Below are 16,268 nucleotides of genomic sequence, written 5' to 3' on the forward strand. Positions count from 1 at the left end.
TTTTAAGCTGACAAAATTACCCTTTTTTCCTTTAATTTGTTTTTAATATCACATTTTAAAAAATAACCAACTATTAAACTGTTAACAGCAGCTCAGAATACAGAAACTTTACCTTCCCTCATTCATAATATGAATTCAGATTTGAACATTTTTTTTTCCGCTTTGTCCTAGTTCTGGAAAACATGGTTTTGTCATCCCACGTTGTACAGTGATAGTTTATCTTTTTCAACAAGAGTGCTTGTTTATGTGTACAAACAAATGAAACAATGAAGCTTGCATACAATTACTTAACCAGTTTTTCTCTCATTTATTAACTCAAACTCATACATGAAAATGAGATGTTTGTGATGTGATTGATGTTTTTCATTTCAATTTTGTCACTTTAGATCCTGGGAAGACTCTGCCTGAAGCCCTTGATTATTGCACTGTTTGGCTACAGACAGTGCCTGGAGAAATAGACAGCAAAAGTGGTATTCCACCTTCCTTTATAACACTACAGATTAAAGACTTTCTGAATGGACCAGGTAAGAAAGTCATAAAATTTACATGTGTGTACATTTTTTATGTAACTATATTAACATGTATATAGGATCTGTTAGTAATCTTGACATTCCATGCAAAAAATGAATAGTTCACTTTTTCCCAGAGGTGTATGCTTTTCAGGCTGCCCATTTTAGAGATCAACAGGCAAATATAAATATGCATTAAGAATTACCTTCAATCTGACAAGAAGGTAGTTATCAATTAAAGAGCAGTTGACTGGAAGCCAAAGCCCCAATATTTTATTTCTACCTTTTCTATTAATTAACTCTATGATCTTAAGTGATTGATCTAATCTTCTCTACTTCAGTTTTCTTACCTGTATATGAAGAGGATAGACTGGATGGATGAATGGAAGGAAACATGATATATATACATAAGACAGTATACATAGATAGTTTAGATTTGATAGTTAAATGTACCTGTTTCACATGCTTAGCAAAGTGCTTGAGACATAGTAACTACTCAGTTTTAGATACAGATATCAAAATTTTTTGAGAGCTAATTATGTCCCAGGCACTATGCATTTTAGGAGCATGCACTATAGTTATTCCTATTTTATGAATAAGGAAGCTAAGACTTAGAAAAGTGAAGTAAATTGCCTAAGGTCATAGTGACAGAGGAGTCATTCAAACCTAAGTTTTTATGACTCCAAAGACTAGAGCTTAACTTCTATACTACACTAATTTGGGCATAACTAAAGATTTTGTCTTTATTCCTCGATCTTCCTCCTCTGTCTTTTTCTTCCTTCATCTCATGTTCTTCCCCCTCTTCTGTTATTTCTCCCTTATGTCCATATAGTCTTAGCTATTTATTTAACAAAAATTATTGCATTTCACTTTTTGTTTTGTTATTTTATACTTACAGTGCTTCAGAGTGTTACCCACGAAATGAGTATTAGTTTCTTCATTAAGAATTTTATTTCATTTTATTTTTTATTTATTTATTTTTTTGAGATCATCTTGCTGTGTTACCCAGGCCAAAGTACAGTGGTGCAATCATAGCTCACTGTAGCCTCAATCTCCTGGGCTCCAGCAGAAGTACAGTGTGCAATCATATCTCACGGTAGCCTCAATCTCTGGGCTCCAGCAATTCTCCTGCTTCAGCCTCCCAAGTAGCTGGGACTACAGGTGTATGCCACCACGCCCAACTAGTTTTTGTTTTTTGTTTTTAGTAGAGATGAGGTCTCACTATGTTGCCCAGGCTGGTCCTGAACTCCTGAACTCAAGCAATCCTCCTTCTCAGCTTCCTAACGTGCTGGGATTACAGGTGTGAACCACTGCTCCTGGCCATTAAGAATTTAAAATAGGCTGGGCACAGTGGCTTACACCTGTAATCCCAGCATTTTGGGAGGCTGAGACGGACAGATCACTTGAGGCCAAGAATTCCACACCAGCCAAGCCATCATGGTGAAACCCTGTCTCTACTAAAAATAAAAATAAACATAAAAAGTTAACTGGCCATAGTGGCACATACCTGTAGTTCCAGCTACTCCAGAGGCTGAGGCACAAGAATTGCTTGAACTGGGAGGTGAAGGTTGCAGTGAGATGAGATCGCACCACTGCGCTCCAGCTTGGGCAACAGAGCAGGACTCTATCTCAAAAAAAAGAAAAGAATTTAAAACGATGATTTTACAACTGTCTTAAGATCTCTAGCAATACTCGGCAAGGCACGAATTTTAAGGAAGGAAAAATATTTATATATAGACTTTGTTGAGTATATGTGTTGTGGCATGCTAGTGTACTTATGATCCATACTACAGATGGAGAAAGCCAGTCATGGATTAAACAGAGACTGAAACCATCTCCACTGACCTTGTCACTGGGGCCCAATTCTTCTTCAGCGTATTTTTCTAGTGCTGGGATTGTAAAGGTGTAGAAGTATGAAGAACTATTTCTAATCTTGATAAACTCTAGATATGGTTTTAAATACATGAAAGAAAGCAAGAAACTGAAGGATAAGCAAGTCGTTAAAGTGTAGGAAGAAGCCTTTGGAGTGAGGTAATAGACTGGAGAAGTGTGAGTCCAAGTATTTGGTTAGTGAGCATGAAGTACCATATTTCATTCCATGTAAGCCACTATCAATTGTAGAAAAACATTCTATGTACCACTAAAAATGAAAAAAACATATGCTATTTACACTGTGATACAGTGCCTTTTTATTACATCAGTGTGAAGACAATTTCTGATTTCAGAGTTGTTCACACATGAAAGACCGAACACAATAAAATAGATGCAATAGGGTAAAAACATGTTAGTTCATGGAAAAGTGACAGGGGAAACTTGGATTTACTTATTTCTCAGTTTTAGTTTCACATTCGTTTTATTTTTAGGCACAGTCATTTTGCTCATTTTGGCTAGAAAATTATCTTGTAGTTTACATTTGATTGTTGTTAAAAAAATGGAATTTGAAAGTTGATGGTAAATTAGATACAGTATTTTCAAGGCAACCAAATAAACTGAATTTTAAGACAAATGCCAATGAATAAATGAAAAATTATGTATTTACAATTCTGGCATTTAACATGACTCAGTAGTAGAAATGTGATTTTTTTTTTTTTTTTTTTTTTTTTTGAGTCGCAGTCTCTGTTGCCCAGGCTGGAGTGCAGTGGTGTGATCTCAGCTCACCGCAGCCTCTGCCTCCCAGGTTCAAGCAATTCTTCTGCCTCAGCCTCCCTAGTAGCTGGGACTACAGGCATGCACCATTACACCCGGCTAATTTTTGTATTTTTAGTAGAGGTTGGGTTTCACCATATTGGCCAGGCTGGTCTCTAACTCCTGACTTTGTGATCCGCCCACCTTGGCCTCCCAAAGTGCCGGGATTACAGGCGTGAGCCACCGTGCCTGGCCAGAAATGTACTTTTTAAAGTAGTTGTACTTTTGTGTTTCTTAAGATACTTCTCAAAGTTGGGAATTAAATATACACAATTTCTGATTTTATGTCCATGCTATAATAGTGATAATATATTTGGAGATTTAAACTTTTAAGTAAATGAATTGAAATAGTTATTTTACAGCAGCACTTCTCAAACTTGATTCTGCATTTGAAACTTCCCTGGGGAGTTTGTTAAAATGCAAATGGTGATTTAATACTTCTAGAAGGTAGGGCTTGAAAGTCATGTCTAAAAAGCTCCCAGATAGAGTAGATGCTGTTGGTCTGGGACTGTAGTTTTTATAGCAAGTTTTATATGACTCTTACCAAAATTATTTTTTAAAAATTATACATATGACTTATCATATATGATTTTTGTTTTTAGGATCAGTCTTTGAGAGCCAAACCACAGATATTTTGGGGAACAGGACAGGGTAATGATAAAGAAAGATGAGTGGTTTTTAGAATGGTGCTTTGATTATGGAAAATCGAATATAATATCCAATGGATGATTTAAGTTCTTCAAAGTCTAAAACATTTTAAACAAAAGTACATTCTTTTTATTTGAGGGAAGATTAGTTTAAATGATATATCAGCTGTGTGTGACTTCCTCTAAAACAGTAACCTAACAGCCTTTAACTGCTCCATAATTTACTAGCTTAGACAAAAATTTTCCTGCTGTAAGCAATTTGTGATTTAGAGTAGATAAGTAGATGTTATTTCATAGAGTAATTATATTATCTCACTACACAGCCAGATTGGCATGCTACTACATTAATTTAGGAATCAAATGGCTATAGGAGATAGTGAGACTTGCATACCACTAATTAAATGGGAATAACAGGACACATTAAAACAGCTTTTACTATATGAATGTATTATTTTATAGATTTTGACAACTCAAGGAAATTATATTTTTTCCAGCTCCTAGGGAGGATACTATGAGGAATATCATTTATGTTGAGATTGGGCAAACAAATTCCAGCTTTATAATGTTCCCTAATAACATTCCCTTTACTTGAAGAAAAAGCATTACAAAAAAATAATAAAAGCACTACAAGTAATACTTTTAGTTTTTAGGTAATGTCATTGTGTTATCATTAGAAATCTTTAGCTACTATTATGTTTTTATCTGTATGCATATCTATTTAAGTATCATTCCAGAGAATGTCTTGAACTATATTACTAATTTCCATTTATTTTTTCTTGCTCTTTAATGAAAGGTGTAGTAACAATGAAAGTTATGACCCTGAATTAGCCAGGCATGGTGATATGTGCCTGTAGTCCTTGCTACTCAGAAAGCCGAGGTGGGAGGATTGCTTGAGTCCAGGAGGTAAAGGCTGAAGTAAGCTGTGATCACACTACTGCACTCCAGTTTGGGCAACAGAGTGAGACCCTGTCTCAAAAAAAAAAAAAAAAAGTTACAACCCTTAAAGGTAGAGGGAATACTGATTATAACTGTCTAAACTTAAGCTTTCTTCAAAAAGATGTAAACTTCACGTCTTTTGAAATTTAGCCTTTTAGATTTATTTTGTAGGGATTATTTTCTCTAAACAAGGTGATACAAATGCTGCTCTTTAGCATTTGTTTTTAGAAAAATAATGTAGAGTTCTTGAGTATTCCCCTATTTCATCTGTTCACCTAATGGTACCTTAATAGAGCAAATGGTAGGTCCCAGCTTCTACATCAAAAACTCTTTCAAAGCTCTCCCAACCCCCCACCTTTTCCCCCTTGTACCCATTAGCAAGGTCAGTGGCTTGGAGAAACCTGGAAAACAGCAGCTACCAGAAACCCACTAGAATAATATCTCCAGCAGGTGATAGATTAGTTGGAACAAATTGGAACCATTGCAGTTCAGCAATCCTGGTTTCTTTCAAGCTGTTTTTAAAATGTCGTCATTTTAGTACACAATGTAAACCCTGCGGAACAGTCCACAGCAGGTTAATTTGAATCATATGATGTGTCACTGCCCTCAGCTGACATGAGCTCTATTCCATGTGTGAAGCCATAATAAATCCATTCCCAACCGAGGAAAATTCCCCGTGAGAAGGTGAACTATTCCAGGCCTCACACTGGCATGCTAGCCCTCCATAATTGAAAGCAGGGCCACCTGTTCCCTGCACAGTTAGCCTATAGAAAAAAATTAGCATTAGATCAGATACTTCTTATATTGAAAAATCAATCATACTTCTTGCAAATTCAAATTCAGCTGTGAAGTGTCTGGTATGACATCATACAGAAATGTAGGAATGTGCCCACTTGATCCCATTTTAAAAGTTTTGTTAACCATAGGATTCCTTAACTTTGAAATGTGATTTTTTTTTTTAATTTAATGAGAGCTGACATGTGAGAAGAAGAACTGGAAAGGGTGCAGATTTTTCTAATTAACTCAGGGTTATTTGCAAAAACATTTGAGCCCTCTGGTATTTTTTTTATTGTTCTTTCACAAATTTTTGAGCCACTGTCATTGTAGCCATGAAATGACATTTGAATGACAACAAAGAACAAAAATGCTACATTGGGAAAACATTCCCAAGTCATTTATATTTTATTATAAATTAATGCTTAGCATGCCACATTCATCATATAATTTAAATAACATGGTTACATCAAACACAAGACAATGCAATTTCACATTTCTTTTAGTGTAGTATACATAGTGTCTATATTTGTTTTTTTGTTTTTTTTGCATATGAAATTTTTATTTATTTTTTTATTTTTTATTTTTATTTTTTGCTTGTACATCCCCAATTTTTTTTTTTTTATTATACTTTAAGTTCTAGGGTACATGTGCATAACGTGCAGGTTTGTTACATATGTATACTTAATGCCATGTTGGTGTGCTGCACCCATCAACTCGTCAGCACCCATCAATTCATCATTTATATCATGTATAACTCCCCAATGCAATCCCTCCCTCCTCCCCCCTCCCCATGATAGGCCCCAGTGTGTGATGTTCCCCTTTCCGAGTCCAAGTGATCTCATTGTTCAGTTCCCACCTATGAGTGAGAACATGCGGTGTTTGGTTTTCTGTTCTTGTGATAGTTTGCTAAGAATGATGGTTTCCAGCTGCATCCATGTCCCTACAAAGGACGCAAACTCATCCTTTTTTATGGCTGCATAGTATTCCATGGTGTATATGTGCCACATTTTCTTAATCCAGTCTGTCACTGATGGACATTTGGGTTGATTCCAAGTCTTTGCTATTGTGAATAGTGCCGCAATAAACATACGTGTGCATGTGTCTTTGTAGTAGAATAATTTATAATCCTTTGGGTATATACCCAGTAGTGGGATGGCTGGGTCATATGGTACATCTAGTTCTAGATCCTTGAGGGATCGCCATACTGTTTTCCATAATGGTTGAACTAGTTTACAATCCCACCAACAGTGTAAAAGTGTTCCTATTTCTCCACATCCTCTCCAACACCTGTTGTTTCCTGACTTCTTAATGATTACCATTCTAACTGGTGTGAGATGGTATCTCATTGTGGTTTTGATTTGCATTTCTCTGATGGCGAGTGATGATGAGCATTTTTTCATGTGTCTGTTGGCTATATGAATGTCTTCTTTTGAGAAATGTCTGTTCATATCCTTTGCCCACTTTTTGATGGGGTTGTTTGTTTTTTTCTTGTATATTTGTTTGAGTTCTTTGTAGATTCTGGATATTAGCCCTTTGTCAGATGAGTAGATTGCAAAAATTTTCTCCCATTCTGTAGGTTGCCTGTTCACTCTGATGGTAGTTTCTTTTGCTGTGCAAAAGCTCTTTAGTTTAATGAGATCCCATTTGTCAATTTTGGCTTTTGCTGCCGTTTTGTTTTAGACATGAAGTCCTTGCCCATGCCTATGTCCTGAATGGTACTACCTAGATTTTCTTCTAGGGTTTTTATGGTATTAGTGTCTATATTTGAAATGCATGGCCACTGGTCTTTTTCTCCTAATGGAATCACTTCTTTAGTTTCACCTTGTTTAACTCATTCATTAATTTACCTGTCTAGTTTTCAGTGTTTCTGATTTCATTCTGGCTTCAGATTGGTTTCATCTCTGGTTTTATTTTATTTTGATTTTAAAAACCTGTTGACTTAAATTGATTATAATCCTGTTTTGAAGATAGTTTTCTCCTTCTATTGTGTGGATTAATGTAACTGTTTTATAGGTTACAATGATTTTCATTTCTACTTTAAAATAATTCCTAAACATCCTTAAACAATTGCATTTCCACAAACCATTCTGATTTGAATGAAAATTTGTACTTAAATGCTGTAAAATAGTAAAAGAGTTCTTAGGTACAGTAACACACCATTCGAGTAAGTTTTTTTATATGAACATAAAGTAGAAATTTTAGGTTGTTTACCCCCAAATAGATGTATTTTTTAAGTGTTTTTACCTTTCTTGGTTAACCCTGCTTTTATGTTATCACTGAATGTATTACTCAGTGGGGATCAATTCAGACATATCTGAAGGTAACTGATTCTGGAGGATTAAGATACCTGGAAAAGATTAATCAAATAGTGTCTTGATTTTTCTGGAGTAGAAAATGAAGAATAAATAATATAATTTTTTAATCTTTAAAATTTTTTTCAATCACAAATTTCAAATGGATTTTTGGTTACCTACTTCAAGCTTTATTGAGGTATAATTGACAAATAAAAATTATAAACATTTAAGGTGTACAATGCGATGTTTTGATAAATGTGTCATTGAGAATTACCATATTCAAGCAAATTAACATATTTATCACCTCACATACTTACAACTTTTTATTTGTGGTAAGAACCCATATGATCTCCTCTTTTACTAAGTTTTAAGCATATAATACAGTAGTATTTATTAATTTTAGTCATAACGCTGTAGATTAGATCTCTAGAGCTTATACGTCCTGCAAAACTGAAAGTTTGTACCCATTCACCAACCTCTCTGTATTTTCCCTTCCCCCGGCCCCGGCAACGAACATTCTAATGTCTCCTTTTATAAGTTTGACGTTTTTAGATTCCACACATAAATGAAATCATGCAGTTTTTGTCTATTTCTGTTTGGTTTATTTCATTTAGCATAATGTCTTCAAGTTCATCCATATTGTCTCAAATGGCAGGATTTCAATCTTTTTAGGGGGTGAATACTATTCTATTGTGAATATGTACCACATTTTCATCCCCTATTCATCCATTGATGAATACTTAGGTTGATTCTACATCTTGACTATTATGAATTGTGCTGCAATAAACAAAGGAGTCCACATATATCTCTTCGGCACACTGGTTTCATTTCCTTTGGATCTATACCCATTAGTGCGATTACTGGATCATATGGTAGTTATATTTTTAATTGATTGAGGAATCTCCATACTGTTTTCCATAATGGCTGTACCAATCTGTATTCCCACCAACAATGTGCAAGGATTTCGTTTTCTCCACATCCTTGCCAACACTTGTTATGTTTTGTCTTTTTGATAATAGCCATTCTAGCAGGAATGATGTCTTTCATGGTTTTGATTTGTATTTCTCTGATGGTTAGTTATACTGAGCACTTTTTCTTATACCTGTTGGCCATCTGTATGTCCTCTTTTGAGAAATGTCTGTTTAGGTCTTTTTCCTATTTAAAATTTGATTCTTTGTCTATTTGCTATTGAGTTGTTTGAATTTCTCATGTATTTTAGACATTAACCTCTTATATAGTTTACAAATATTTTCTCCCATTCTGTGGGTTATCTCTTAATACTATTGGTTGTTTTCATTGCTAGGCAGAAGCTTTTTAGCTTGTTGTAATCCTGTTTTTGCTTTTGTTGCTGGTACTTTTCAGATAATATCCAGAAAAATCACTGTCCAGACGAATGTCATAGAGCCTTTCCGCTATGTTTTCTTGTAGTAATTTCATAATTGTTGGCCTTATTACATTGAAGTCTTCAGTCTATTTTGAGGTTTTTGGGTTGGTTTGTTTGTGTTTTTTGTTTTTTGAGTGACAGAGTCTCACTGTGTTACCTAGGCTGGAGTGCAGTGGTGTGACCACGGCTCACTGCATCCTCAAACTCCTAGTGTCAAGGGATCCTCCTGCCTCAACCCCCCAAGTTTAGTTGACTTTTGTACATAGTGAGAGATAAGGATCTACTTTTATTCTTCTGCATGGGCTCTCTAGCTTTCCCAACAGCATTTATTGAAGAGACCATCCTTTCCCCATTTTGTGTTCTTGACACCTTTGTTGAAAACTAATTAGCTAAACATGCATTTCTTTCTGGGTTCTCTATTCTGTTCCATTGGTTTATGTGCCTGTTTTTATGCCAGTACTATACTGTTTTGGTTATAGTTTTATACTATATTTTTTGAAGTCAGACAGTGTGATGCTTCTAGGTTTGTTCCTTTTGCTCAGGATTGCTTTGGCTATTCAGGGTCATTTATGATTCCACATAAATTTCAGGATTGCTTTTTCTATTTCTGTGAAGAATGTTTTTGATATTTTAATAGGAGTTTCATTGAATCTGTAGATCAATAGCATGGGCACATCAATAGCATGGGTAGGGTGGACATTTTAATAATATTAATTCTTCCAATTCATGAACACAGGGTATCTTTCCATTGATGACCATTTTATAGTTTTCAGTGTACAGATTTTTCACTTCCTTGGTTAAATGTATTCCTAAGTATTTAATAATTTTTTAGCTATTATGAAATGAGATTGTTTTCTTAGTTTCTTCTTCAGTTCTCTGTTAGTGTATAGTGTTCTTCTCTGTTAGTGTTTAGAAATGCTATGGGTTTTTGTATGTTGATTTTTAATCATGCAAATTCACTGAATTCTAACAGTTTTTAGAATGTATTCTAACAGTTTTCTGGTCAAGTTTTTAAGGTTTTCTATATATAAGAAAACCTTAAATGTTATAAGGTTATCTGTAGACACAATTTAAATTCACCTTTTCCTATTTGGATTCCTTTTATTTCTTTCTCTTGCCTATGCTTTGTCTAGGACTTCCAATTCTATGTGGAATAACAGTGGTGAAAATGGCCTTTCTTGTAGGGTTCTAGATTTTAGAGAAAAAGCTTTCAACTTTTCCCTGTTCAATATGATGTGACCTGTGAATTTGTCACATATGGCCTTTATTGTGTTATGGTATGTTCCTTCTATACCTAATTTTTTGAGAGTTCTTATCAAGAAGGTATTTTGAATCTTGTCAAATGCTTTTTCTGTATCTATTGAAATGATCATATGGTTTTTGTCCTTCATTCTGTTAATGTGATGTATCACATTTATTGATCTGCATATGTTGATCATCCCTGTGATGATGCCCACTTGATCACGAGTAGATTTTTAATGTGTTTTAAATTCAGTCTACTACTATTTTGTTGAGGGTTTTTACATCTATGTCCATCCTGGATATTGGCCTGAAGTTTTCGTTTTTTGGCATGTCTTTGTCTGGTTTTCATATCAGGGTAATACTGGCCTATAGAATAAATTTGGAAATATTTCCCTCTCTTCAGTTTTTTGGAAGAGTTTGAGAAGAATTGGTGGTATTACATATTTAAGTACTGAATAGAATTCAGTGGTGAAGCCATTGGACCCTGGGGGTTTTTTTTGATGGGAGACTTTTTATTACTGATTCTGTCTCCATACTCATTATTGGTTTGTTCAGATTTTCTGTTTCTTCATTATCTATTCTTGGTAGATTGTATGTGTCCTGGAATTTATTCATTAGGTTATTCATGTGTTGGGATATAATTGTTCATATTATTTCCTAAGGATTCTTTATATCAGTTGTAATGTCTACTGTTTCATCTCCGATTTTATTTATTTGAGTCTTCTCTTTTTTGTTCTTAGTCTAGCTAAAGGTTTGCCTGTTTTTTTCAAAAGATCAGTTGTTTCTCTGATCCTTTCTATTATTTTTGTAGTCTCTCATTCATTTCTGCTCTGATCTTTATTTTATTTCCCTCCTTCTAATTTGGAGCTTTGTTTGTTCTTGTTTTTCTAGTTCCTTGTGTTGTAATGTTAGTTTATTTTAGCTCTTTCTTCATTTTTACTGTAGGTATTTACTGCTAGAAACTTCCCCTCTTAGAACTGCTTTTGCTATATCCTTTAGGTTTAGGTATATGCTGTTTCCATTTCATATTGTCTCAAGAAATTTTTAAATTTTTCTTTTAATTTCTTCATTGATTCATTGATCATTCAGGAGCATGTTGTTTAATTTCCATGAACTTGTGAATTTTCTGAAGTTCTTCCTGTTATTGATTGCTAGTTTTATACCATTGTTATCAGAAAAGATACTGGATATGATTGCAGTCTTAAATTTGTTAAAACTTGTGGCCTAATATCTGATCTGTCCTGGAGGATGTTCTGTGTGCAATTAAGCAGCATGTGTATTCTGCAGCTTTTGGATGGAGCATTCTGTATATGTTTGTCAGGTTCAAATGTTCTAGAGTGCAGTTTAAGTCTGATGTTTCCTGTTTAATTTTCTGTCTGGATGATCTACCCACTGCTGAAAGTAAAGTGTTAAAGGCCTCCACTATTATTAAATTGCAGTCTATGCCTGATGCTCCCTGATGCTGGATTAATATTTGCTTTATATATTTAGATGCTCCAGTATTGGGTACCTATATACTACAATGTTATGCCATCTTACTGAACTAACCCCTTTGTCATTATATAAGGACTTGCATTATCTCTTTTTACAGTTTTTTACTTAAAGTCTGATATAAGTATAGCTACTTTTGCTCTTTTTTGGTTTCCATTTGCATGGAATATCTTTTTTCATTCCTTCACTTTTAACCTATGTGTGTTCTTATAAGTGAATTGAGTCTCTTGTAAGCAGCATATAGTTGAGTGTGTTTTTATAATCTATTAATTTTCTCTTTCTTTTCATTGGTAATTGGTGAATTACCTTTCATTTACATTCAAGGTAATTATTGAAAGGTAAGGACTAAATACTGCCATTTTGTCAGTTGTCTTCTGGTTGTCTTATGGACTCTTCATTCCTTCCTGTCACTGTCTTTCTTTGTGGTTAAGTACATTTTCTCTATTGGTATGTTTTGATTTCTTGCTTGTTAATTTTTTGTGTATCTACGTGGCTACCATGAGGGATATCAAAAAAATCTTATAGCTATAACAGGTTATTTTAAGCTAATAACAACTTATCTTTGATCACGTACACAAAAAAAACCTCTACTCTTACACTCCACTACCTCCCTCCACATTTTGAATATGTTGTTTCAAAATTTACATATTTGTATATTGTATATTCCTTAACAAATTAGCATCATTAATATTTTTATCTTTGAACCTTTACGCTAAAGATATAATTTACGCACCATCATTACAATATTAGAATAGTCTGCATTTGATAGTATACTTTTACCAGCGAGTTTTATACTTTCAGATGTTGTTCTGTTATTATCATCCTTTTCTTTCAGCTTGAAAAACTCTCCTTAGCATTTCTTGTAATGCAGGTCTCTTGGTGATTAACTCCCTCAGCATTTGTTTGTCCAGTAAAGTTTTTATCTCTCTTTCATTAAAGGGCAGCTTTGCTAGCTGCAGTATTCTTGGTTTGCAGGTTAGTTCGTTTGTTTTCCAGCTCTTTGAATGTATCATCCCACTCTCCCCTGGCCTGTAAGAATTCTTCTCTGTTGAGAAGTCTGCTGCTCAGTGTATTAGAATGTACTTCTGTATTCTTTGCTTCTTTTTTCTTGCTGATTTCAGGATCCTGTCGTTGTCTTTGATCTTTGATAGTTTGATTATAATTTGTCTTTGGGTAACCTTACTTGGATTGAATCTGATTGAAGACCTTTGACCTTCTTATACCTGGATATTTATATATTTCTCCAGGTTTGGAAAGGGTTCTGCTATTCTTTATTTGCATATGCTTTCTACCCCTTTGTCTATCTCTATTCCCTCTTGGTGACCAAGAATTTGCCCTTTTGATGCTCCCATGAATCTTGTAAGCTTTCTTCATTCCTTTACTGTATATTTTTTGGCTGTATATTTTCAAATAATCTGTCTTTGAGTTCATAGATTGTTTCTTCTGCTTGATCAATTCTGCTGTTTATATTCTCTTTTGCATATTTCATTTAGTTCATTGTATTTTTCAGCCGTGGAATTTCTGGGTTTTTAAAAAATTATTCTTTCAATCTCTTAAATTTCTCATTTTTGTCACTTACTGTTTTTCTTATGTTGTTGAATTGTTTATCTATTTTCTTGAAGCTTATTGAGTTTCCTTAAAGCACTTATTTTGAGTTATTTGTCAAGCAGTTCATATATCTCTATTTTTGGGGGGTCGGTCGCTAGCACTCTATTTTCTTTGGTGATGTCATGTTTATAGTTTTTTGTTTGTTTTTTTTTATTCTTGTGGTCATGCATCAATGTCTGGACATTGAAGAAGTAGGTTCTTATTCCAGTCTTTGCAATCTGGCTTTGTCTGGGAATGCCCTTCAACAGTAAGCCTGTCTAGAACTTTTTGGTCATATTGTCTGGCATTGTCCCTAAATCCATGATTGCCACAGCCATCGAAGCTTTAGAGGGCACCCTACACTCAGGCCTGCCACACCAGCCCAACACCAGATGGAATCCTATGGCCACCGAGGTTGGCACAGTGCTGGGGCATACTCAAAGCTCATGGCCATTCAGGTTTGTCTAAAACCAAAGGCCTTGTAGACAGCTGGTAGTGATTCAGGCCAGTGATCAAGTCTATTTCACAGAGGCTATGGTATCCTGCCCACCACTGGGACAGGTCAAGAGGCTCAGTACATTGGTACTGACCTAAATAAGGGGCTATAGGAGTCTGCCTGATGCTGGATTTTACTATGGCAGACCCAGAGGTGGAGACCAAGACAAAGTCCTCCATTCACTTCCTTCAAGTTCCCCCAAGCAGATAGTGTCTCTCTGAATTTGCTACTTGGGGATAGGGGAGAGTTGACACAGGGAATGTCCTTCCTACCCTCTTAAGTACATCTTTTCATATTATTATGATGTAACCAGGTACTGTGATCTCTCACCTCATTTCTTTAGCTCTTGTGAGGGTATTTCTTGTGTGGATTGTTGTTCAAAATGATGTTGCTATGAGAGGATGATCGCTGAAGAGTCCTATTCCACCATCTTGCTCCACCCTCATAATATAATTTTTAAATGCAAGAAGATTCAAAGCAAAATAAAATATTTTAAGAAGCTAATTTGGGGCTGGGTGTGGTGGGTCACGCCTGTAATCCCAGCACTTTGGGAGGCTGCCATGGGTGGATCACCTGAGGTCAGGAGTTCGAGACCAGCCTGGCCAACATGGGCAAAACCCCATCTCTACTAAAAATACAAAATTAGCTGGGTGTGTTGGTGCATGCCTGTAATCCCAGCTACTTGGGAGGCTGAGGCAGGAGAATCGCTTGAACCCAGAAGGCAGAAGTTGCAGTGAGCCAAGATCGTGCCATTGCACTTCAGCCTGGGCAACAAGAACGAAACTCCATCTCAAACAAGAAAAAAAGAAGAAGCTAATTTTAATAATTTATTTATTTTAATCTTGCCCAAAATATTATTTTTAAATGATATTTAATCCTCTGCTGCTTCTCTCTTGCCAGAAATTGAGCTAAGGCCTATACCTTAATCATGAGAGTCCTGCCTCTATCTTAATTCAGTTTTACAGCCATACTAGCAGGCTATCTTCTACATTTAAGAAATGTAGGCCGGGCGCGGTGGCTCAAGCCTGTAATCCCAGCACTTTGGGAGGCCGAGACGGGCGGATCACGAGGTCAGGAGATCGAGACCATCCTGGCTAACACGGTGAAACCCCGTCTCTACTAAAAGAATACAAAAAATTAGCCGGGCGAGATGGCGGGCGCCTGTAGTCCCAGCTACTCGGGAGGCTGAGGCGAGAGAATGGTGTAAACCCGGGAGGCGGAGCTTGCAGTGAGCTGAGATCCGGCCACTGCACTCCAGCCTGGGTGACAGAACGAGACTCCGTCTCAAAAAAAAAAAAAAAAAAAAAAAGAAATGTAAACTAGTTAGTGAAACTGTAAGGACCTTGACTTTTACGTTTCCCGAATTTTATGGTTCCAATTTCCAGTGTCAGCACGATATTATCACAGTTTGTTTTCTCTGTGATCTATCAAATGAAACAGTAAACTTGATGTCAGAATGTCAACTAGGGAATGGACCACGAATTTTAAAATAGGGAAAAGTCTTTCATTATTTCAACTTTTGTTTTTAAACTATAACTTTTATTTTAGGAAGAAATGAGAAAAATTACCCGGCTGAAATGGTGCCCTCAAGGGATTACACCTCTGAACGACTTGGCTAAGTAATAGAACTCAAAGAGTCACAGAGGCTGGTTGGGCAGGTGGCAAGGAGGTAGGGACCGGTACTAGATCTCACGCAGGGCAGTCAGTAGAGTAGCAGCTATTTAGATTTTTTTTTATTTCTTCATGTAGCCTAATTCTGTTAGAATTATTTCTTCTACAGAAAAGAATGAGAGTAATTGGGAAATATCTTCCTAGGAACATGGAGTAAGCTCAGTAAGAAGAGATAAAGAACATTGTCTGGCTTATCCTAACTCTAACTTTCCAACTTTCTGCCTACAGTTCTTTTTTTCCTAACTCTCCAGCCCCGTGCCTTTTCATTGACACAGTCTTGAGCCTTCCTTTCTTATCCCTGTGCAATAGTCTCTTTTATGTCGACAACTCCCAATTTAACTCTAAGACTATTTCTACATATGAGTATTAGGTATGCTTTGTTATTTAAACATGTTCACAGTAAATTAAGTCATTTTCTCTCTTCTCTCTCCTTGCTCACTTCTTCTTTTAGCATAGTCTTCAAACTTTTTTTTTACAACTGCTGATGATAGGAAAAATTTTCTGGTCATGTCCTCTCCCAATTTACTACCATCTTTAGGCCATTCTCAT

General features: G+C 35.7%; 1 protein-coding gene across 6 annotated transcripts in view; it reads left to right on the forward strand.

Annotated features, from left to right (window-relative positions):
* VPS13B (vacuolar protein sorting 13 homolog B) overlaps positions 1 to 16,268 on the forward strand; it is an 869,883-nt gene that overhangs the window by 646,620 nt on the left and 206,995 nt on the right. For all 6 annotated transcript variants that reach the window (XM_033202375.1, XM_033202376.1, XM_033202379.1 and 3 more), the window contains exon 35: positions 387 to 524. In XM_033202375.1, the coding sequence (XP_033058266.1) occupies positions 387 to 524 (138 nt within the window). The remainder of the gene's footprint in view (positions 1 to 386; positions 525 to 16,268) is intronic.

Source organism: Trachypithecus francoisi, unplaced genomic scaffold (assembly GCF_009764315.1).
Source record: "Trachypithecus francoisi isolate TF-2019V2 unplaced genomic scaffold, Tfra_2.0 Lachesis_group7, whole genome shotgun sequence".
NCBI classification, from domain to species: Eukaryota; Metazoa; Chordata; class Mammalia; order Primates; family Cercopithecidae; genus Trachypithecus; species Trachypithecus francoisi.